At 41.3% G+C, this 24,025-nt stretch overlaps 1 protein-coding gene across 4 annotated transcripts in view; it reads right to left on the bottom strand.

The window, feature by feature from the left end:
• Positions 1–24,025, bottom strand: part of PIP5K1C (phosphatidylinositol-4-phosphate 5-kinase type 1 gamma) — a 193,796-nt gene that overhangs the window by 57,921 nt on the left and 111,850 nt on the right. For all 4 annotated transcript variants that reach the window (XM_033956714.1, XM_033956711.1, XM_033956712.1 and 1 more), the window contains 8 exons: positions 23,595–23,800; positions 14,588–14,671; positions 14,400–14,448; positions 13,182–13,266; positions 11,331–11,489; positions 3,495–3,633; positions 3,296–3,325; positions 2,399–2,500 (listed from right to left, as the gene is read on the bottom strand). In XM_033956714.1, the coding sequence (XP_033812605.1) occupies positions 2,399–2,500; positions 3,296–3,325; positions 3,495–3,633; positions 11,331–11,489; positions 13,182–13,266; positions 14,400–14,448; positions 14,588–14,671; positions 23,595–23,800 (854 nt within the window). The remainder of the gene's footprint in view (positions 1–2,398; positions 2,501–3,295; positions 3,326–3,494; positions 3,634–11,330; positions 11,490–13,181; positions 13,267–14,399; positions 14,449–14,587; positions 14,672–23,594; positions 23,801–24,025) is intronic.

The following is a 24,025-nucleotide window of genomic DNA, read 5'->3' as shown; positions in this document are numbered from 1 at the left end:
GATTTGGATAAAAAACCCCAAAATAAGAAAAAAATGATCAAAGCAGATCAAACCACTACCTTTTCAACTTGCAGAAAGAAAAACTGAAGGGGGCACTACATTCATTGGAGGAGGTAGAGTTTAAGAATGTAAGTTTCATCCTTCTGAAACACAACTCACAATTTGAGGGATATTAAGACTCCTAGTCACATTGCACCAGAATCTTTTATTATAGCCAAATGAAAAGCTACTAATCAGTAATCCAGTTGGCTAAAGTTCTTTTTGTTACTGAAGATTGATGCCACTTAGGATCATAAGAACGAGCTAAGTTGGTGTATTCTATGATTTAGTTCTGTCCAAGTAGCACTGCAGGCCTCTTGCAATTCAATGTATGAATGAGCTTCGCATGTTCATCGGGATGCAAAAGAGGATAAATTACTGGCAAGACAATTTGTTGATTAATATGGAAATGTGATACCACTTCTGGTAAAAACAAAAAAATTGACCCCAAAATCTCCACAGAGAAAGAAGCCAAAAGAAACTCTGTGGAATGACGATGTTCCTAAATGGACTTTATTTGAAAATGTCATAGTTCCAAAGGTACACTAATCATCCACATAAAAATCTTAAAGGACCTAGTCGAATGGAGGTCACTATCTGAAAACACCTCTGCCTCCATAGAAGACAGCGGCTTAGACATTGACATGGACCATCTTCTGTGATATAGAGATTGTTAAGAAACATCCTTACAAGGAGTATATTGAGTTTAAGAGGAAGGTAATCTGGACTTATCCGAGTCATAGTGTTGCTTGAGAAACTGCCTCCAGAACGTCTGCATAGCTGAAGGAAATTGTGAAGATGACCTAGACAGTGAATGGTCCCTAAGTGGATGAAGCTTGTTTCTGTTTCTTTCGCTTTATTTTTATCTATGTAATCTGCTTTGAAGCCTTCTCTTAGGCCATTTGGTGGTATATCAAGGCTAATAAATAAAATAAGGACTGATGGACTTATTGCAGGCTCAGGGTGTCTTTGACCTGTTCCTACTGCTGCGATGAGTTCGGATTAGCATCATAAGTATGCAAGCCCTGGCAATAGAAGAGGCACGGTTCTTGTCAACAAAGTCAGACAGATACAGTGCTGAGCTTTGGATGTTCAGTGCTGATAGAATCCTCTCCCCTAGACTTTTTTATGTTGGGGATCTTCTTTCCTTATACTGTGGTGATGCTGACTGAGGAGGAGCATCAGCATTATGTAACTTATGATGCTAGCATCCTAGTGCTGAATGAGGATGCAGTGATGCGACAATGTAGGCAGGACTTGATTAGTTGTACTGGGTACTGTGGAGCTGTATGGAAGATTCTGAATCCAAAATGAGTTTTAATTTTGTGGCTGCCAAATTCATGGCTTCTGTGACTGCAGAGAGCAATTTATTTTTCTTGCTATGCCTGACATGACTCATTTTTCTTGCTTTATAGAACCATGATGGCAGATAAAAGCCAAATGGTCCATCCAGTTTGCCCATCCGCAGAAACCATTATCTGTTCCTCTCCCTAAGAGATCCCACATGCTTTCTTGAAATCAGACACAGTCTCCATTTCCACCACTTGTACTGGGAGACTGTTCCACGCATCTACCACCCTTTCTGTAAAAAAGTATTTCCTTAGATTACTCCTGAGCCTATCACCTTTTAACTTCATCTTATGCCCTCTCATTCCAGAGCTTCCTTTCAAATGAAAGAGACTCAACTCATGCACATTTATGCCATATAGGTATTTAAACGTCTCTATCATATCTCCCCTCTCCCACCTTTCCTCCAGTTATCGTATTAGTTTTCTTGGGGAAACAGTCTTTATTTAACCAATTATCAGATTAGTTTTCTTGGGGGAACAGTTTTTATTTTGTAGGTAATCACAAAGTTTGAGTGATCTTATTTTCCTGGCCAACAGTGACACATGAGTGCAGAAAGGGCAACCCTTTACTTCACGTAAAGCCCCCATACACCTTATACACTTTTTGTTCAAGTCAGTGAAATGGATATCTGGAGGTCTCATTTTGGGCTATGTTTAAAGCAGGTTTCTTACCTAGCATTTTGAAGCAAATATAAGCAAAATCATATCCGGCAAGATGAGGTGAGTGAAAAGATTTCACTGTTAAACTTGTACAGATGAGAGGAACCCAGAACATCTTGCCACTACTGAAGATTGATGAACAACAGTATATAAAGGTTCAGTAGGTGGGAATATCTGCACAAGCACAGAAATCCCTTCTAAAGATTTCTATGCTAAGAAGCCAGCTGGTTGGCTCCATCATCATGATGTCACTACTTGTATACTCAAAGATCCACACTATTCATGGAGAATTCCTTTAACAGCACTGCTATGCTTGATGACTAACACAGACCTATCTACAGGCAGCATACCCTTGCTCATCCTTAGAAATACCGGGCTCAGCCTCGCATTTTGTCTCCAGCTCTACTGTGATCTGTTGAAGCTCATCCTCCATATGTATCTCCTCAAGGGACCTGGGACACCAAAATGAATGAACAATGAAAACCTAACATCAGTTTTAACACACTATATGTTAGATCTGCCCTGAGATACACACCCAGAACTCCAGATATAATATAAGGTTAGCATATTAAGGACATAAGCAGTGCCTCTGCTGGGTCAGACCAGAGGTCCATCCTGCCCAGCAGTCCGCTCGTGCGGCGGCCCCATCAGGTCAAGGACCTGCATAGTAATTCTCTATCAGTACCCCTCAATCCCCTTTTCCTTCCGGAAATCATCCAATCCTCTATCTATACCCGTCAATCCCCTTATCCTTCAGGAAATCCAAACCCTCCTTAAAACCCAGTAGCGTACTCTGTCATATCACACCCTCTGGAAGCGCATTCCAGGTGTCCACCACCCTTTGGGTGAAGAAGAACTTTCTAGCATTGGTCCTGAATTTGTCCTTTTAACTTTTCCGAATGTCCCCTCGTTCTTGTATTTTTCAAAATTTTGAAAAATCTGTCCCTCTCCACTTTCTCCATGCCCTTCATGATCTTGTAAGTCTCTATCATGTCCCCTCTAAGCCTCCGCTTCTCCAAGGAAAAGAGGCCCAGATTCTCCAATCTTTTGGCATATGTTAGGTTTTCCATACCCTTTATCAGTCTCGTCGCTCTCCTCTGAACCCTCTCGAGTATCACCATATCCTTCTTAAGGTACAGCGACCACCCTGCCTGCTATACCCTTGCTAGATTCTATATACCACGGTACGCAGCTCATTTGTACTCCCCCCAAGGATGCTCCCTAAGAAAGAACTATATCAGCCTTACCTGACATGTCCAGAGGAATGGGTGCGTCTCCTAAAAAATCACAAAACGACAGGATTACCCTCAATGGACTTTTCCTGCACTATAGCAACAATTAATTCCTTCAAGGCTGTGCTTGAGAAGCATTCATTCAAATCTGTTGCTGCATTTCCATGCATTCCTGTTCTTTACCCTAAAGGAATCTGGAAGAGTGAGATCTTACCTGTATCTTGGCTGCTCTGAGCTCTCAGAAGGAGAGCGCTCTGGAATAGAAAGCGAGGTTGATGAAAGTGTAGTTGCTATAGAGGCTGTGGTGGCTTCCTCAAAAGAAGGAGGAGTGCAGGGAAGAAGATCTGGCCTACCTGCTCAATACACAAGGAACAAAAAGAAAAGCATATGTATAAAGATCAAAGTTCTATCATACTGGGGTACTACAATGGCAATCCCAAATCACCAATGCACTGAAAATGCTATCAGAATTCCAACTAAAAGAAAGCCGGGAAAAAAAGATGTGCTATATTAAAAGTGTATTACAAATATGTGTCCATTTTCAGAGGGTGTTTTTATTACTTTTGGCCCCTGAGGTCAGCATCAAGCCATGCAATCACCGAGTAACTATTTTATGGACAGTGGGCCCGATATTTAGCAGCTCTATCTAGAAGAGCCACACCAGATTTTCAATGGTATTATGCAGATAATGCCACTGAAAATTTTCTCTGATCGCTCCAGCACTATCTGGGTAGTGCCAGGGCAGAGCCAAAAGTTATCCAGGTTGAACTTCTGGGATTCAGCACTGGTACCCAGATAACCATCCAGGTTATGAGCAGCAAAACAATAATCCTAACTAACTAGTTATCTGGTTACAGGTGCTGAATATCCATACTACCCGGATAACTTTTGCCACTCAGTCTATAATGGAAGATTAGGTTCTTACCTTGATAATCTTTTTTCTGGAAATGGATATAGGAATCTGGACTTTGGGTGATTATCCCCTGATTGCAGATGAATGTCATACACATCTTTCGATTCTACCTCCTTCTCCAGCAGGCTGTACTGCCATCTTCAGTTTGTACCAAAGCAATCAATCAATCAATCACTTTAAGAAAGGAAATTAGAAAAAAGGGGATCTCCCTGTCAGTACCTTTCAGTTCTGTTTTGTAACAAATAAAGCAAACAAGGTTAACCTGAACACTATAAAACCTAGGTGGAACAAACAAGCCAACTCTCTATGTGAAACCAGCACTAACACTTTTGGAGCTCTTACAGAGACTCCTAAACTTTGTCTTGTTAATGAACCATTACATTTTTCTCTGACTGGCTGCAGAAGACCTCCATCTTGGGACTTACAACATCTATCCGAGGCAGTAAGCAGGCAAATTGTAAACAGACAGGGTGGGGCAACCAAATTCCTATATTATTTTCCAAAAAGATGATTATTGAGGTAAGAACCTAATCTTCTAGTATTTGCCCTGCAGATCTCAACTACCCAGGTCTCTGCCCATGATAAAGCCACACTTCTTGGAGAATGGGCTCTCAGTGAGACCTGTGGCTTTTTGTCACAGCCAATGTACACTGATGAAATCGCCATCTGAATCCACGTAGAAATAGATACCTTGGAAGCTGGCCTGCCTCATTAGCCTGACTAGTCAGGCAAAAAGTTGGTCTGAGAGATGAAAGTTGTTGGTCTTTTCCAAATAGTGCAGCATAACTTCCCTCATGTCTAGCACTTGGCAAAAACTCATCTTGCATCGCTGAACCCATGGAATGAAATACTGGCATGTGAACTTTCTAGTTGAGATGAGTTGAGTTCGGCAAGAAAGAATGGACAATGTGCAGGGAAATCCCAGCTTCTGTGATCCTGAGAAATGGTTCTCTGCATGAGAGTGCTTGCTTCAAAATGATGTTAAGGTTCAACTTCAGGAAAGGCTGACTTATAGAACGATGTAACTTGAGCACCCCTTCAAAAATCTGGTCACTTCTGGGTAAGAGGTCAAAGAACCCTTTTCCACTCAAGCTCAAAAGCATGAGAGACCAAACACTTGAACTTTAAGTTATCCTACAGCTAGACCCTTTTCTAATCCAGCTTGCAGAAACACCAGGACCACCACAATTGGCATTTTATAGGGCTCCACATTATCTTTGACATATCAGAGCTGAAAAGCCTTCCAGTCCTTAGCACAGGCTGCAATTGTCATAGGTTTCTTAGCTCTAGCGATGATTACTTCTGAGTAACCTTTTTGCGTTAGGGCAATGTGCACAAGAGCCATTCTGTAAGCCCAAGTCGTTCCAGATTCTCCATGAGAACTAAACCCTGACTGAGGAGATCTTGATTAAGTTTCAAGTTTATAAAAATGTTGATAAAACAAATCAAGTTTTCTAAGCATTTTAAAATTTGTATAAAGAGTGGAAAACAATGAACAAATAAGTACCGACTAAATAATACATCACACACGTGAAACAATTTAAAAGTAAAGAGAACAAGAAAGGTAAACCACAATAAGGAAGGCAAGGGAGTGCAGATTATTAAATGACCTTGGCTGATTCCAAGTCTTTTCAACAGTTATATGCATCACGGAAAAGATATTACTTTAAATTTCCCTTAAACTTATCTAGATTTTTTTTCTGACCTGATATGAAATGGTAGGGAATTCCATGCTGTGGGGGCTGTAATTGCAAATTAGGTGGCCCGATGCGTGCTGATGATTTTCAGGGATGGTGTGTAAAGGAGATGTTGTGATGAAGATCTTAAGACTCTTGAGGGTTCATGTGGAATAAGGAGTTTGTGAATAAAGGCCGGTTCATTAGTATTTTGTGTTTTAAAAGAAAGAATAGCTATTTTATATATAATTCAATGTGATATTGGTAGCCAATGTGCACTTTTCAACAGAGGAGTAACATGGTCAAATTTCTTTTGTTAGTAATCATTTTAATGGCTGTATTTTGTATCAGTTGTAAATGGCGAATACCCTTGTATAGTGCATTACAGTAATCTAGTTTGGATATAATAAGATAGTGAATGAGAATGTTGAGTGATTGGGGGTCTAGTATGTTTGCAAGAGATCTAATCATCCTTAGTCTGATGAAACAGTTCTTTACTACTGAGCTAATTTGTGTACGATAAGTCAGTTTGCTATCTATGATAACTCCCAAGTTTTTAATAGCATTCACTATAGTAATTGGAGTGTTATTTATAGTGATCGGAGATGTAAGCTGTAAGTTATCTTCCCATGGAAATAACAGACAACTTGTTTTGATAAGCTAAGAGACAGCATATTCTCGTGAAGCCATTGACTTATTTTATCCAGTTCAGAATTGATGAGGCTGTCGTTGGAGCTAGAGGCATCGACAGGGTAGATGATCTGGATGTCATCCGCGTAAGCGGTAAGACCAATAGATTGACAGAGTGTCAGCAGAGGTGCCAAATATATATTAAAAAGTAAAGGGGACAGTATGGATCCTTGAGGGATCCCAAAATTATTTTGGATAACTGATGATGAAGAGTTATTGAATGAAACGACAGAAGTGCAATTTGTAAAATAGAAGTAAACCAATAAATTCCTGTAGCCTTTGAAGTAGGAGTTGGTGATCTACTGTATCAAATGCTGCTGAAAGATCTAGTGAAATGAGAATAACTGATTTATGCTGATCCAGGAAGTATTGTACAGACGTAGTTAAATCTATTAGTGCATGTTCGGTAGAATGGCTTTTCCGAAAACCTGTTTGATTAGGATGGAGAGCTTGAGTTTTGTCGAAATACTGTAGTCTGAAATTTGATTAAAAATGATTTTTTCCGTTACTTTAGCGAGAAAAGGAAAGGTAGAGATTGGTCTGTAATTGGAGTAGTCTTGATTAATACCAATGTTATTTTTTATCATGGGGTATATAATAGAATGCTTCCAAGATGCAGGCATGATAGCTGAGACAAGACTTTTGTATATTAGTTTGAGTACAAACGGACCAAAAATTGAAAAGTATTGTTTCAGGATGAAAGGAGGAATTATGTCACAGCTTGAACCTTTAGGATTTAGTGACTGCATAATGCGCAGAACATCATTTAAGGAAGGTAAAGAAAAATATGAACAAGATGAACATAGGAGCTTTGGAATACTGTCCTCCAAACAGTAAGAATTTTGGGATTTATTTTTAATATCTTTCTGGATTTAGAGGATATTTTCTTGAAAGAAATTTGCTAAATTTTGAGCTGTGGGGATGGAGGTGTTAGTGTAGGTTTGTTTACGTTTAAATTGTGTTAGCTTTTTAAGGATAGAAAATAGGGCAGAGGAATTTTTTGCTTTAGTGATAAATTTTTTTGTAGGATTTTCTTTATTCCTTATTTATTGATTGTAGTATTTTGAATGTTCCTTAAACTTGTTAAAGTTGAACAATGTAGGATTAGTTCGCCATTTACATTCTAAGGAGCGTAACTGGCGTTTAAGAAGAAGCAAGGAGGAGTTAAACCAGGGAGTCATGAAAATTTCCCCAACCGGTCCTTTTGGAGATCCGAGGTCTGCAGTCTAGCAAGGTCTTAGGGCGGTGATCTGCCATGTTGGACATAAGGTCATCTGGCCCTTTACCAAAGAGCATCTGTCCTTTAAAGGGACGCCTACTCAAAGTGGATTTAGAGCTGAATCTCCAGTCCATTGCTGGATCCAGAGCACTTTGCTCATGACTCATATGATGTTATATAATGCATCTGCCACATAATCCACTCCCTCCAATACCAGCTGGGGACATAAATTGTCATCTGTTGCTGTAATCTGACACAATCTGATGTGACAGGCATATGCCACCAACAAGGCTGCAGCTTTGATTCCCAAAACCAGGGCCTCAATGCTTTTTTAGAACTAAATCCACCTTGCGGTCCTGTGCATCCTTTAACATCACACCTTTTTCACTAGGTAAGGAGGCACGTTTTGTAACTTGAGGTACTGTTGAATCCACTTTTGTCAAACAAATTACTGTTGAAATTCAGGAGCTATGGGGTAAAACCTAGACATAATCTTAGCTACTCTTAAGGACCCCTCTGCGGTCTTCCACTGCTCCGTGACTAGTGCAGTGATGTCTGGATAAGCGGGAAAAAACATGGATTGATAATACTAGGTTTGCCATGCTAGTATATATAATACTATATTTGCCATGCTATTTTAATCACGCTTGTAATCCAATGTTTATCATGCTATGTTTTGTCATATAATGCTATGTCTCACCATACCATGATATGTTATGTTTTACCATGTTTTGTTAACTGTTTTGCCATCTCTATCAGACAATGTCCTGCCATACCATGTTTGCCAAAACCCTGTATAAAAACATACTAATATGTATGTATATTGTAATTCTGAGATCCCCTGGGAGGACTGGATATAAAATCAAATAAATAAATTGAGAATAAGTGCCACTCATGATTGAGAACTGTGAAGTCGATGACTGCTTAGGTTTCAGTTTCAACTCCTGCACAGTGCTGGCAATGATGTGTAACTTAGTTGTCAACTTAAGACGATGATGTACCGAGGGGTCATCCCTCAGTCAAGGATTGCCAGAACCAGGGAACCAGAATCCTCCCAGACCAATGCTTAGCCCTGGGACAATAAAGGCATGGAGTCTGATCTCCAGCCTTCCCAGACCCTCTCTGATTGGTCTCCCTGGCCAAGAGGAAGGCTCCTCTCTGTGGAGAGGGAGGGAACACTCTGAAGGGAAACCTCCCCTTGATCCAGAGCCAGTACGCCCGCAAATGGCATCTCAGGGTCCCTTAGGCATTCCATAGGAGATTAGCAAAGTCTGGTGTTGGACATGAGGACCCTTGCAGTGACTCAGATTGGCTTCTTTTGGGCTCTGCAGCATCCATGCACCTGCAATTATTGACTTTACTAATTAAAGGTCCCAGGAGGGATTTCTTCTTTACCACCTGGACCCCCTGTGGTTCTCTAGCCCTGGAGGTCTCCTTCTACTCCTGCAAATGTAAACCTATTACTCTATAAATCTTTCCCATACTACTTACACAGAACGAAGGCTCTCTACTGCATCCCAATCTACATTTGTTAGCTCTCACAGTGTGGTATCTCTCTCCCAACCAGTAGATACTCTTTCGCTGTCTGCACCAGTGTCAGCTATCATTGAAGCTTCCAGAAGGCCTTCCATGCAGTGCTGCTACTGTTTCAAATGGACTCACTTTTCTTTGTGGTGTAGGAATAACTCTCTTGATCCAGCAATTTGTCCTATTCCATCCATACTGGATTATCTCCTAAACCTCTCTAATTATGGACTAAAGACTAATTCAGTAAAAGTTCATCTCAGTGCTTTAAGTGTTTTTCATACACCTCTGCACAACAAGTCCTTAACAGTACATCCTCTGATTTCTAGATTCATGAAAGGTCTTCACAATATCAAGCTACCTTTAAAACCTCCCACATCGGCTTGGGACCTTAACATGGTACTTTCAGTGCTCATGAAGCCTCCATTTGAACCACTGCCCTCTTCATCTCTCAAGCACCTCATTTGGAAAGTGGTAGTTTTCATTGCTCTCACATCAGCACGCCAAGTCAATGAACTCCAGGCGCTAGTAGCAAATTCACCGTATACTACATTTTATCCAGACAAGATGGTTCTTCAAACTCATCTGAAATGCCTCCCAAAAGTTATTTCGGAATTTCATCTCAACCAGTCCATCAACCTTCCGGTATTTTATCCAGAGCCGCATTCTCCTCCTGAAGAGTCAATGCTTCAGACATTGAACTGTAAATGTGCTCTAACTTGCTATTTGGATAGAACCAAGCCTCACAGAGCTTCTATTCAGCTGTTCCTGTCATTCGATCCAAATAAACTGGGAACTCCTGTAACCAAGAGAACTATCTCCACATGGATTACAGACTGTATCTCATTCTCCTATACTCGATCTGGTCTGATGCTAGGCAGTCATGTAACTGCTCATAATGTGTGAGCCACTGGCAACTTCAGTAGCCCATCTACACTTCACTCCTATTGAGGACATCTGTAAAGCAGCCACCTGGCCCTCGGTTCACACATTCATGACCCATTACTATTTGGAAAATCTTACCAGACAGGATAGTCAGTTTGGCTACAAAGTTCTCCAAAGTTCAATCTCTAATTAGAAGCCAATTTCACTACAGCCCTATTCATTGCTGGGGGGTCCCCAAATGCGAGAATACGCTACCTTCATATCCTGAGATAAAGCACAGTTACTTACCTGTAACAGGTGTTATCCAAGGACAGCAGGCAGATTTTCTCACAACCCCTTGGCTTCTTAACTTTGTTACTAAACTGATGGTCCCATGAGCTGGCAGTGGGTGGGAAGGCACCCGCACATGTGCAGTACAGACAGTCTTTTTATTTTTAGTGTAAATCATTTTTTTTATTGTTGAACAATGCCAAACAGCACACAATACAGCAGTATGAAAAGCAACCAAAAACAGTTCAACAACAGTTTTCTGTTTTTTTCCACCACCCCCATCAATCCCAAGCAGCCCCTTCCCCCCCTTTGCAAAAACAACAGATTCTATTCATACGTCAGAAGGCTGGACTCTTATGCCATCCAACTTATCCAGAAACCAGGCCAACCAGCCCGCTCCCTTCCTAGAACCCCTCTCAAAAAGAAATCCCCCCAAAAAGACCCACCCACCTCTTCAAAACCAAACACACAACCAGTCACTCCACCGGTCACACTATTTTCTCTCCCGTGCTAGACCCCAGGGAACCAGGACAAGAGTCAGAAACAAAAACAAGGCTGGTTAGAAGAAGTTCAACACTAAGCTCTGAGCCCTAGGGAACAATGACTGAATCTAGGCGTCCAAAGTCAACAGGAAGACCTTCTTCCGTTTGAAAGAAAGGCAAGCCTGGACAGTCGCTTTGGACAACCCATGCTGAGTTCCGTGGATGACATCACCCATGTGAGAATATCTGCCTGCTGTTCTTGGATAACACCTGTTGCAGGTAACTGACTGTTTTACTATCTCTCCTTTCTCCACCTCCCCAACTCCCATACACATTCTCGGGCGCACATATAAAAACTTCACAAATGGACAATGATTTGGGATATTCTTACCCTCATCTTCAAGTGTAGGATAACTGCGGGCTCCACGCAGGTCGTATTTCTCCTCTGCCTCATTGGGAATCTGGCTTGCTGAAAATGCAGCCATCGGTCCAGCATGCTTTGGAGCCAACAGTGCACTACGTCCCTTCTTAGATGGTGATGATTTCAGTGCTATAGCGGAAAGTCAATGATAATGCCTTTTATTTCTTTAAATTTGCAGATTCCGTGAACATTGATTTTCCAAAACTATAGATCGTTCAATTTGCATAATGCAACCACACTGAATTTGTCAAACTAGAGCACAGAGGCTTTCAATTATTTTTTTCTAATTTATTTTTATTAAATATGCCATTTTAAAATAAAATTAATTTGATTAACCACAAATATTAAAAAGAAAAAACAAACAAACAATCTTAAGTATTTCTTCCACATCTGACCCTGAAAAAGAAGTTATTAGACAAGCAAAGTGCTGCCATTTCTTATTGTTTTAGGGCTAGGTTCACTAAAGATAGTGACTCAATCGCTGTTGGCCAATTCTCTGGCTGATTTTCCAACAGCAATTGAATCACTATCAAGTTTGCATGAAAATGATTTGCACGGAGGTGCAAATCATTTCCATGCAAATCCACCGACTCAATTGCTCAGTGAACAATTGCCACATGCGCAGAGCCCTAACAGTAGTGACAGGGGAAGCAGCCTCCTGTCACTGCTGTCAGGGTTTCTACTTTATTTTTTTTTTAATGGAACAGATATTCTGCGTGACTTAAACATGTACCATCTGTCCCTTTAAAAAGCCCCCGCCACTGCCCCCTCCCCAACAAGGCTCCAATCGGGCCTCAATCAGGGACTTCCTTAGGCTCCTTCCTGATTGGCCCTTGGGAGGGGCTGGAGGCATCTGAGCCAATCAAGGCCTTAAGCCCCTCCCCATACATCACATGATGCACTGGGGAGGGGCCTAAAGCCTAGTGTTGTTGCAAGAGGAGCAGGAGGTGTTTTCATTACCTCCTGCTCCCAACTTTAAGAGACAGGGAACGGGGGCTTGGAGGGGGAGGGGGCCCTCCAGTGGCAGGAGGGAGTGGGCATCCCTCCTGCCTTTTTCTTCGGGGAGGGGAAGGGGAGGTCTTTCCAGGCAGGAGGGAGTGGGCAGCCCTCCTAACGTTTGTTTTAGGGTCGATCCCTGCTTTTAATGAAGGGGGGGCACGATTGTTGGAGTCATTGAGGGAGGGCTGTTTGCAGCGGTGGTGGATTTTTTTTATTGGGCAGATATTTTGTGTGTGTAATACATGCAAAATATCTGTGCCATTGGGGGGAAAAAAAACCCAGGCAGACCTGTCAGTAACACAGTTACCGACAGGTCTACAGAAATTGGGTTTTAAGATCGGTAAAACCTGATACTAAATAGCCAAGCAATGTACGTGAATCAATCGCTTGGCTATTTTGCATGGGGTTTTACTAATTTGGATGGCCAGATCAGAAAATGGGCGATCGAGGGGAAACACACACGCTGGGCCGTTTAGTAATGATCGTTGGTTTAGCGATGATTGGTGACTTTAGTGAATCTAACCCTTAATATTTAGTGAGAAAATATTGCAGAGACATTAAAGCATGGTGGATGGAAGAGAACAGATTAAAGCTGGCTAGTAGAGCTAAAGCATGGGAGATGGATAAGAAAGGCAGGGCTTTCATTATGCTATCAAAACATATGCCAGATCTCAGCAACTGGAACTCCAAGTGAGGTAACATTATATTCTTTATGTAGTTATAGTAAGAAATGTGTAAGATACACTCAAGGGCCTGGGGAAGGAGGAGGATACAGACAGGATTCAAATCTGTCCAACTGCAAAAAATACACTGCATACTCACAAGAATTTTTTCGGAATACACTATTGCTCATGAACTTGAAGAATCGTTCAGCATAGAAGCTGGGTCTGTGCACCGACACTGTGTCCTAAAAACATCAAGAAAGAAGGCCATGATTTCATTATGCTGATCTACAATGAACAGGTTTATATCATTCTTTAGGTGCTTTTCAGAAAGGAAGCAGAATCAAAGCTGTTCTAAGGAAAATTTTCAAGATAACGGAATAAAGTGTTGCAGGACTGATTACACTGCAGTTAACTATAGGCACTAGCTTTAATAATACAAAGAGGTTTTATCACTACAGGATAAAGGCATGAGTATCTTCATACACTCAGTCTGTTTAACAGAGCAGTAAGGTACTGAAAGAAAAGTGGTAGCAACTGATTAAGCATAGAAGCCCAAAAAATTGGATTTATACATTATGTGGGAAGGAGTTGGGTAATTAATCGATATTTGCAAGGGCTCATCTGAATGCCTTCTTTCCAACTGCAGTTTCAGTAGAGAGTTTGGCGTAGTAGTTAGGGCTACAGCCTCAGCACCCTGAGGTTATGTGTTCAAACCCCATGCTGCTCATTGTGACCCTGAGCGAGTCACTTAATTTTCCACTGCCCCAGGTACATTAGAGAGTCTGTGAGCCCGCTGGGACAGAGGGAAAATGCTCGAGTACCTGATTTGTAACCCATTCTGAGTTCCTTTGGGAGGACGGGCTGGAAAAAAAAAAAGATCTACGAGAATATTTTAAGACCCTGAACTTGTCTGAGACCCAGCGAGAAGGAATACAGTGTTATTAGCAGGTATGCAAGAGCTTGCTTTGATATGGGAAGACAGTTCAGCCCTAAAAATTTAAATGCAGGTTGGCTATTAATAATTCCTTCTAATATTTCCACTGACTATGCACTATGTAGGGTTTTGGAATTTTCTTGTATGATAGCTCATCATCATCATCATCATTTTGGAGTGTGATTACAAAAACAGACTACAAAAATCTAAAACTGTATGTCTCTTTAGAAGCAAATTTTATAGTCAGATTGTTAGGTGAAAACTATCCCCCTTCCCAATATAAGGAATTTCTCATGCCCAGTAATGAGCCCGGGTACCTAGTCAATAACTGCTTATCTTAAACAGACTCCTCATATGGACTTTGTTCATTGTTTCTTTACTCCAATGCAGCCTGAAAATACAAACAGGAAAAAAAGTCACACTAAAAAGAGCAACACTAACCCCATCATGGACCAAGGCTTTCCATGTGTGCTCCAGCTTCTTGATTAATCTAAAATAAAAACACCAATTTTATTTTTCTGACAACCACATACTCTTCATATTCAACTGTCCTGTGAACTAAAAATGTCCAACTAGCTTCCAAAAAAATCAGGTGAGCAGGTGCCAGTTAAACTAATGAAGTCATTTACCTGTAGGACTGCAAGATATCAATAATCCCAATATAAAGCAGGAGGCGTTCTCCCCGACCATTCACTGCTGGGATGCCACCCATTCTAGGGGGAAAAAGGGGGTGGGGTTAGATTCAACAGGATTTCAACTTTGGTAGGACTGTGGAATAAGCAGAGCTGGAAACGCTGGATTTTCTCAAAATTATTGAGAGGCAAGGGACAAAACAGATGTCTGAATGCCAGAGCAAATCAACATTATTAATGCTAGTCTCTCCCTAATCCACCTAGTCCAATCCAGGAACAAGCATCCTTTATCTTGTCCCTTTTCCTAAGCTCATCCCCTCCAGCCCACTACTATTTTCTCCCACAACTCTGCAGTCTTGTATAGCACCACTACAGAAAAGATGTAGACTTCCAACATTTTTTGGGGATCTCAGTGAATTTAAGATACCTAAATCCCCATGCTGGTTTTGCAAGACAGACTGAAAGACCAGTGTTAAGTACAGGCACGTTGCAACTCAAACTCATTTAGAGCTGTGCAGTACCAGTATTTATCAACTAATCAGGAAACAGCACTGAGAGACTCTGAAGATGGGCTGCCCAAGTCCAGTCCTCGAGATCTACTGGCAATCCAAGTTTTTAGGATATCCACAATGAACATGCATGAGAGAGATTTGCCTGCACTGCCTTCTTGGTATGCAAATCTCTCTCATTCATATTCATTGTGGATATCCTGAAAACCTGGCCTGCCAGTAGATTTCAAGGACTGGACTTGAGCAGCCCTGCTCTGAAGCAAGGTGAGAGGGAACATAACTGGCTAGCAGGTTACCTGAAAAGGATGCGGGCTATGGAGAAAAATCTGAGCAGAACTAAGTTTTGGTAGTAAGGTATAGTCAGAGCATGTTTTATCAGATGTTGAGAATTTCAAGGATCCATGGATGATATTCAGGTGGGTCTCAATAGATTGACCAATTTAACAAATCTGACCCTGACACATTCTGCAAAAATTGGTTGCAATGCAAGAGCTGTTAAAATTTTTCCAACTATATCCTTATTTATTTCTTACGTGCTAACTAACAAGGTATCTGAGAGGGTAACATCTCAAAAATAACACTTCTGAAAAGTATCACAACAAATTATTTTCTATGTTCTCCGGAGACAAGCAGGGGATATGCAAGCACACTTGTTGGTGAAGTCTCTGACTGAGACTGTGTCGGTGCCCTCCCCTAGCTATAGTAAGCTTTAAGTTTATTGAGCACATGCAGGAAGCCCTACTCCTCGAGCCCCTTCTCCTCCTCCTGTCAGTTTTTTCTTGACCTGCTCCTGTTCAGTCGCAGCTCTCCCCTTCTCTTTCTTGACATCAGAAAAAACCCAAATCTTTTATGTTTATTAAGATCTGATATACCACTCCAGCATTTAAAAATCCTAAGGCTTTCTAGCATTTAGGCCATTAAAAAAAAAAAAAGCAGGACAGCAAACTCTACAGAACAGACGTTCTTTTCATTAGACAATATTCCTTTTAAATAAAAAAGGAAAGAACATATAATACTGACAAGCAAATTGGGAAAAATTTGAAAAAATTTAACATCAACTGCCATATTCTTTTTTTTATATAAAATCTTTATTCATTTTTCAAACTTACAATAAGTGCATCAACAAGTACAATCAATTAAACTTAGATAAAAACACTAAATATTCAACAATAAATCAAATTATAAAGTTTATCTCCCTCCCTCCCACCCCTTTTATATTATGTATTAAACACTTATATCATTTAATAAATACTTTCCTATCTTTCTTCCCATTAATAAAAGCTCATAAATTATCCCCCCTCCCCCTATCTTGAATTTATACTATTAAGGGAAAAATGAAATCTATTCATTGCAGTAATTTGTTAATGGCCCACACACATCTTGAAATTTTCTAAAATTCCCTTTCTGTATTGATAATGTTTTTTCCATTTTATATATGTGCCACAACGAATTCCACCAAAAATGAGTTAAAAACCACCAAACGAATTCCACCAAAAATGAGTTAAAAACCTTCCTTTTCAGAGATGCCTTCGCAACTTAATTTTACTACTTTATTGTCTTATTTAACTTTGCTATACTTTTGTTAATTATTACCCCTTTGTATTTTCCCTTAATGTCTTCTCTTTACTTTAAGAATTGTATTTCTTCCCTCCTTACCCATTGTTTAGTAATGTTAATTTAATGTAAATTAGCTTTATTTAAGTATTTCTACGTATTGTATTGTCCCCTAAACAAATGTGAATTTTAAAGTGTACATCGCTTAGGAATCCTGATTAAGCGATTAATCAAGTCTCCTAATAAACTTGAAACTTGAAAACTGTAGTTAAGTCTCTTCCAATTTTTCCAATTACTCGTTATTTGTTGTATGGACACTCCTGTCATAATTAGTAGAAACTTGTTCTTAGATGATATTTGGCTCTTAGCCCTCATTGACATGCCAAATAAAACAGTATCATATGATAACACAACTGGGTTTTTCAATAAACAATTTATTTGGCCCCATATTGCTTTCCAAAAAGCCAAAATAAATGGGCAATAGAATAATAAATGATCTAGAGTCCCTGCTTCGAGATTACAATGCCAGCATCTATTAGACTTAGAGCTACCAACTTTTGTAAACGAACTGGGGTCCAGAATGCTCTATGGAAAAGAAAAAACCACGTTTGTCTCATAGATGCCGACATCGTATATCTCAAGTCCAAATACGTGGCCATTGAGATGCAGAAATTTGATGCTTAATCTCAATACTCCAAATATCCCTAAAACCAGTTTTTGGTTTATAAATCCAGCTATCAGTTTATACCACTGTGTGGCCTGATGTCCCAGGAAGTCTACCTGAAAGCAAAAGAATTCCAAACTATATTGATTATTTAAATTTTTCCATTCAGGGAACCCCGCCTGAATGGTCTGCTTCAGTTGCAACCATCTAAAACTTTGTGATTTATTAAGTCCAAATTTGTGTTGCAACTGTGAAAATTCAAGCAGCTTACCATTAGATATAATATCATCTAAAATACATATTCCTGCTATCATCCAATGCTTCCAGATGACCTTAAATCTGCCAATTTGAATCTTGGAGTTTAGCCATATAGTCTGATTTGTTGATTTATGAATTGGAACAGGTGTTAAATTATTGACAAATCATAAGGTTTTCCATGTATCTACTAATATTCTATTTTCTTTATATAATCTAGGCATTTTGATACTGAGAACATGGCATAGTCGCAGAGGAAACATGAATTGCCATATTCTTTTCAGTGGCTAAACCGGCACTTAGATAATTTTTTCTGTCAAATGCAACGGACCTTAGGACTGCGAAGGCTCTCAACTGATAGCATGGATAGCAGTACTCCACCGCCGACACTTCACGCCAGAACAGGGAAGAAACTGGCGAAGCTGCATACTTTAACCTCGGCTCCCTCCCCTCAGGGCCCTGCCTCGGCACTGGTGAGGGAGGGAAGCATCATACCGCCATAGCTGACAGAAAAGAAAAACTCAGCAGCAGCGATGCCTCAGAAAAGGAAAAAGCTTCCAGCGGTACAGAGGTCTGACATCCCCTCTCCACCAGTTACGGCTTCAATAACACATCCCTTTCCAAAGGATTCAGGGGCCGTTCCGTTACTGAAAATTTCTTCAGAGGGAGCTCCCGTGGGTCCTGTTTCGACCTCACAGTGCTCTCCTCTTATTAAATTACAAGATTTTCCTTCAACGTCCGGAGCCACAGCTAAACAGGCAAAAATTCAAACAAAGAACAAACGGGTCAACTTGCCACCTGCACTGGACCCTGAACAGGTACCTTCTAAGCCCATGGCTCTCCCTGCTTCATTCCCAGAGCCTCCTGCTCCTGTTCCTCAGTCTTTCCAGTCATTGCCTTCTGCTGCTGCGCCTCTTCCTATTCTAGAACCCCAGCAGTGCCCTGAATGTGTAGAACTTCCCACAGGCCACTTGGAAGATATTCCACAAGATGTGTCTTGGGTACCTTGTACTCCCCTATATGCTCCTCTCCAGCTCAAGGTCCTAAATCTCCCAAGGAAAGGTCAGACAGGAAGATGTCATTAATGTAGACTTAGCAAAAGAAACTCGGATATGTGAAAAATCGATAATATAATGTGCCACACTTTCACAAAAAATGATGATAAGGTCACAGATAAGTGTAGGCAATACTGCTTTAGTTTAAAGGGGTGTATATTTCAAAAAATGGAGGAAAAAGCCTCAGACAAATGCCCTCCCACCACCACAATGGTGGATAAAGGTGGTTGGGTGGTAACCTCATTGGCAGAAAACCTTCATTGCACTCCCTATTGAAAAACTATAAGCAGGGCTGTCTATGCAATTGATAGATGAAAAACTTTCAACTTATCTTTATTGATCGGTACACCGACGATGGCCAGCGTTTCACCAACTTGCTGCCTCAGGGTGTAACAGAATCCGATCAAACTTTTAACCGGGACGTGGAAAACGTCTCCTCTGATCAAAAAAAGAAGATCTGTGACCTTATCATCATTTTTTGTGAAAGTGTGGCACATTATATTAATGTAGACTTAGACCAGCCTACGCTCCTTCTACAGCCAGCTATAACAGAGGAGCACTCCTAGACAAAATTTTTACAAAAAGTGTATTCTCTTTAAGTCTCAGTCCTGACACAACGCCCACAGGCAGTAAGGATTTTCAATCTATCCTTCAATCCTGTAAGATTCCAGTGAGACAAATTATTTCCTTACCAGTACATCAGATCCTGCAGGATCTACAACTGGATAATTGGCAGAAACCTTTGTCAGTATCCATGGCTTCTAAAGGTCTTGAACTGAAATACAAAGTACAAAAAGCGCCTGGTCATGACCTCCTTCAACTTCCCCAACATTCTTTGGTCTCAGAGTCAGCCATCAAGAAATGCAAGGCATAAAAAAACTCCCATTAATGCTCCTCCAGGGAAGGACTGCCATATTTTAGATTCTACCGCCCGTAAGGTATACCAGGGTTCTATGCTTTCATCAAAAATCATAGCCATTCAGCTTCAAATTTTACATTTTCAACATTCAATTCTACAGCAGCTGGATACAGCTTTGCTGAGGCCATTCCCAATCTGCATGTGGCTCTACAAGAATCCACTTATCATTTAATCAAAACCAATTATGACGCTTATGATATGACGACTAGAACAGCGGCTGTTGCCATAGCCCCCAGACGCACGGTGTGGCTAAGGGCGTCAGATCTCAGAGAGGATCTTCATGACAGACTGGTGGATGCTCCCTGTTTAGGGGACAGCTTGTTAGGGGCAAAGGCACAAACTTAAGGAAGATTCTTCAGCCTCTTAGGGGAAAACTTAAGGAAGATTCTTCAGCCAGTCATAAATTTTCAGCACAACCTTCAAATCAGTCTCAACAATTTTGTCTTTCTACTTTTTCTTTTTGTAGAGCATATCAGCAACAGTTTTTTAAGCAATACTATCCAAAACATCATTTTGTTCCTTACAACAGGCCCACCTTGCAACTGTCACAGCCTCCTCCGTATGTGCCAAGACAATGTCCTAGAGACCGTAAGCAACCTGCTGTATCTCCACTACTTGAGTTCAAACCTGCACCTAGTTTTTGACCATCTGCCAGTGGGAGGGTGGCTAACTCAATTTTTCTCAGCTTGGGAGCAAATCACTATCAGAATCATGTCTAAGGGATATCTACTAAATTTCCTATCCCCTGTCCTACCCTTACAGAACCCGCCACCATTCACGGTTCCTCCTCAGCACGTACCTCAACCTGCAGCAGAGTTATCACTTCTGCAGAACAATGCCATAGAAGAAGTACCACCTCTGCATATCAAAAGTTTTTTATCATCTCCCAAAAGACACAAGGACTCCAACTGATCCTCGACCTCAGACCTCTCAATACTTGCCTAAAGTGAGAAAAGTTCAGAATGATTTCTCTTCCTGCAATTCTTCCCCTCCTCAAGCAGTATGATTGGTTAGCCACCCTAGACCTCAAACATGCATACACTCATGTTTCTATTTATCCTTCCCACTGGCACTTTTTACACTTCGAGTTCCTTAATAGGCATTCTAGTACAAAGTTCTGCCTTTTGTCCTATCATCAGCACCTCAGGTGTTTACAAAGTGCCTGGCGATGGTTGCGGCACATTTGCAAAAACATCATCGGATAGTGTTTCCTTACCTTGACAATTGTCTATTAGTGGCCCACTCCAAGGACCGTCTACTTCTTACCATTCAAACCAAAGTACACACCTTGCAAACACTAGGTTTCATCAACAACTTCCAGAAGTCCAAGCTGACTCCAGTTTGTTCCCTCACATTGATAGGAGCTCTCTTAGACCAGTGATTCCCAACCCTGTCCTGGAGGAACACCAGGCCAATCGGGTTTTCAGGCTAGCCCTAATGAATATGCATGAGAGAGATTTGCATATGATGGAAGTGATAGGCATGCAAATTTGCTTCATGCATATTCATTAGGGCTAGCCTGAAAACCCGATTGGCCTGGTGTTCCTCCAGGACAGGGTTGGGAACCACTGTCTTAGACAATACCTCTGCAATGACCTAGCTTCCTCAGGTAAGACAACAAGCCATAATCCAGCTAGTCAACAAAGCAAGACTACCACCTCGAATAATCTTGCGCTTACTAGGCCACATAGCAGCTTCGCTTTCACTGATACAACATGCCAGACTCTACATGCAACCATTACAGTGGCACCTCAAGCTACACTGGATTCAACATCTCCACTCGCTGTCGCAGCTGATTACTCTGCCTTCAAACATCAGAAATTTCCTGCTGTGATGGATTTATTCCCACTGCTTACAAAGAGGATGTCAGTTCCAGCTTCCATCGCCTTCCCTTACCATAACCACCGATGCTTCCAATCAAGGTTGGAAGGCGCATCTCGACAGCCTGAAAACTCAGGGCTAATGGTCAACAAAAGAAAAGACCTTGTGTATCCGAGCAGTTTTTTTATGCACTCCAAGTCTGTGGATTTCCCAATGAAACATTCTCATTCAGACAATCAAGTGTCCATGTTTTATATAAACAAGCAGGGGGTTCCAGATCCCTCAGACTCTGCAGAGAAGCTTACCATCTGTGGAACTACACCTTCTCTCTTCACGTGGACCTTCATGCAGTCTATATTCCAGGGAAACACAATATCCTAGCAGATTCCCTCAACAGGAAGCTCAACCTTTACGAGTGGATCTTTGATCCCGCGTCCTCGGTGACATTTTTCAGCATGTTTTGCTCTCTACGCCCCGCGCCACAAGCACTAGCAAGGGATGCTTTTTCCATTTCATGGATGTACAATCTTCTCTATGCCTTCCCACCATTTCCCCTCATTTCCAGGGCGCTTCAGAAAGTTCTCATATGCACTGCACCCAGATGGCCCAGACAGATATGGTACCCTCTGCTCCTGGATCTTCTGTTGCTCCTTCAGTTCCATCCTTCTCTTCTCTCTCAGCACACAGGCCAGCTTCTGCATCTCAATCTCCTCAGTCTCATGGCCTGGAAATTGAGAGTTCACTCCTAACCAACCTTCCTCTTTCTCAATCAGTTAAAACGGTTCTGCTTGCAGCAAGACGTCCTTCCACAAGAATATCCTATTGGGCAAAATGGAAACACTTTTCCCTATAGGGCACATGCTCAAGGTCAAGAGCCTCTTCATTGCCCACTGGACCATATCTTCAACTATCTCTTACATTTGTCCGACTCAGGACTCAAGACAAACTCTGTCAGACTTCATTTGTCAGCCATCTCAGTGTACCACTCATTGGTGCATAATAAACTACTTTCACAAAATCCCCTTATTTCTCATTTTATGAGCAGTCTTACCAATCTTAGGCCCCCTACTCCATCCTGGAACCTCAATGTAGTTTTGGAACAATTGATGACAGCCCCTTTTGAACCATTAGGATCTGCATCTCTTACTTTCCTTTCCTGGAAAAGAGCTTTTCTTATTGCACTCATATCAGCTAGAAGAGTTAGTGAGCTTCAAGCTTTAGTCATATATTATCCTTACTTACAATTTTTTCCAAATAAAGTGTTCATCCTAAGTTACTTACCAAGGTGGTTTCAGATTTCCACCTTAACCTGATCATCATGTTACCATTGTTTTTTTCCATCTCCACACTCCTCTGAGGGGGAGGAGCACCTTCATTCCTTAGATTGCAGAAGAGCACTTCTTTTTTGCCTCAAGGCAACTTCTCATCTCTGAAAATCTACTCAACTATTCATTTCCTACAACCTAGCTACCTGTGGCCAACCAACAACAAAGAGAGCCATTTTTTCATAGATTACACACGGTATACAATTTTGCTACAGAAGAGCTCATATTCAGCCCCCTAGTTCAACTGGGGCACATAAACTGTGAGTTACAGCGGCTTCTATAGCCATCATGAAGTCCACCCCAATCCATGATATTTGTAAAGCAGCTACCTGGTATTCTGTACATACTTTCACCAAGCACTACTGCTTAGACCAAAGTTTAGCTCAAGATGTTTGCTTTGGTCAATAGTTTTACATAACCTCTTTGCATTATAGACTGTTTCCACCTCCTGTATGCTTTTCAGCTTGGGACTCACCAACAAGTGTGCCTGCATATCCCCTGCTTGTCTCCAGAGAAAGCAAAGTTGCTTACCTGTAATAGGTGTTCTCCGTAGACAGCAGGGGAATGCAGCTACACTTACCAGTCATCCCCTCATCTCCACTTCTTCTATTGCTAGAGGCAAAATTGACAGGAGGAGGGGAGGGGGGCTCGTGGAGTAGGGCTTTTTGCACATGCTCAGTAAGCTTAAAGCTTACTATAGTTAAGGGAGGGCACCGACACACAGTCTCAGTCAGAGACTTCACCAACAAGTGTGGCTGCATTCCCCTGATGTCTACGGAGAACACCTGTTACAGGTAAGCAACTTTGCTTTTCATCCTCCAAACAATTAGACATCCATTCTTAACATGTGCTTAAATCATAGAATCCCTGTTAAAGTAACAACTTTGACTGTTGTGACCTACGTGTCATCAGTATCTATAGATTCTCCTCGAGCAGCTCCTCCCTGGATGGATTCCATAGCAGTAGAGTACAGGGCCTTTTGCCCAATGGGTCGTTTCTCATCCGACAAGCTCTGATTGCCATCGTTCTGTCGCTCTCGTTCCTGAAGGTCCAGGTTATGCACCCCAAGCAGCAGGCTGTAGTCCATGATTTTAAAACTTTCTAACACCTAAAAAGGTCAGAGTGGAAAAAGCAATTGGAAACAGTGCAGTGCTGTTCGCTGGAGAGTCCCAAGATAAACGTGGCCAAACTACTCTGTCTCTATTTCACATTGAAGGAAGCCAGAACATAAGAAATATAGATAGTTACAAAAATCTTGGTGATTCTGAATATTTATCACTCACAGTGGAATCTGGACTTTTTCTTTAGGAATGATTTATTCTAGCTCCTGTGA

The sequence above is a fragment of the Geotrypetes seraphini genome, chromosome 8 (assembly GCF_902459505.1).
Source record: "Geotrypetes seraphini chromosome 8, aGeoSer1.1, whole genome shotgun sequence".
Lineage (NCBI taxonomy): Eukaryota > Metazoa > Chordata > Amphibia > Gymnophiona > Dermophiidae > Geotrypetes > Geotrypetes seraphini.
Note: the sequence above shows the minus strand (reverse complement) of the source record. Positions and strands in the feature narration are given on the sequence as shown.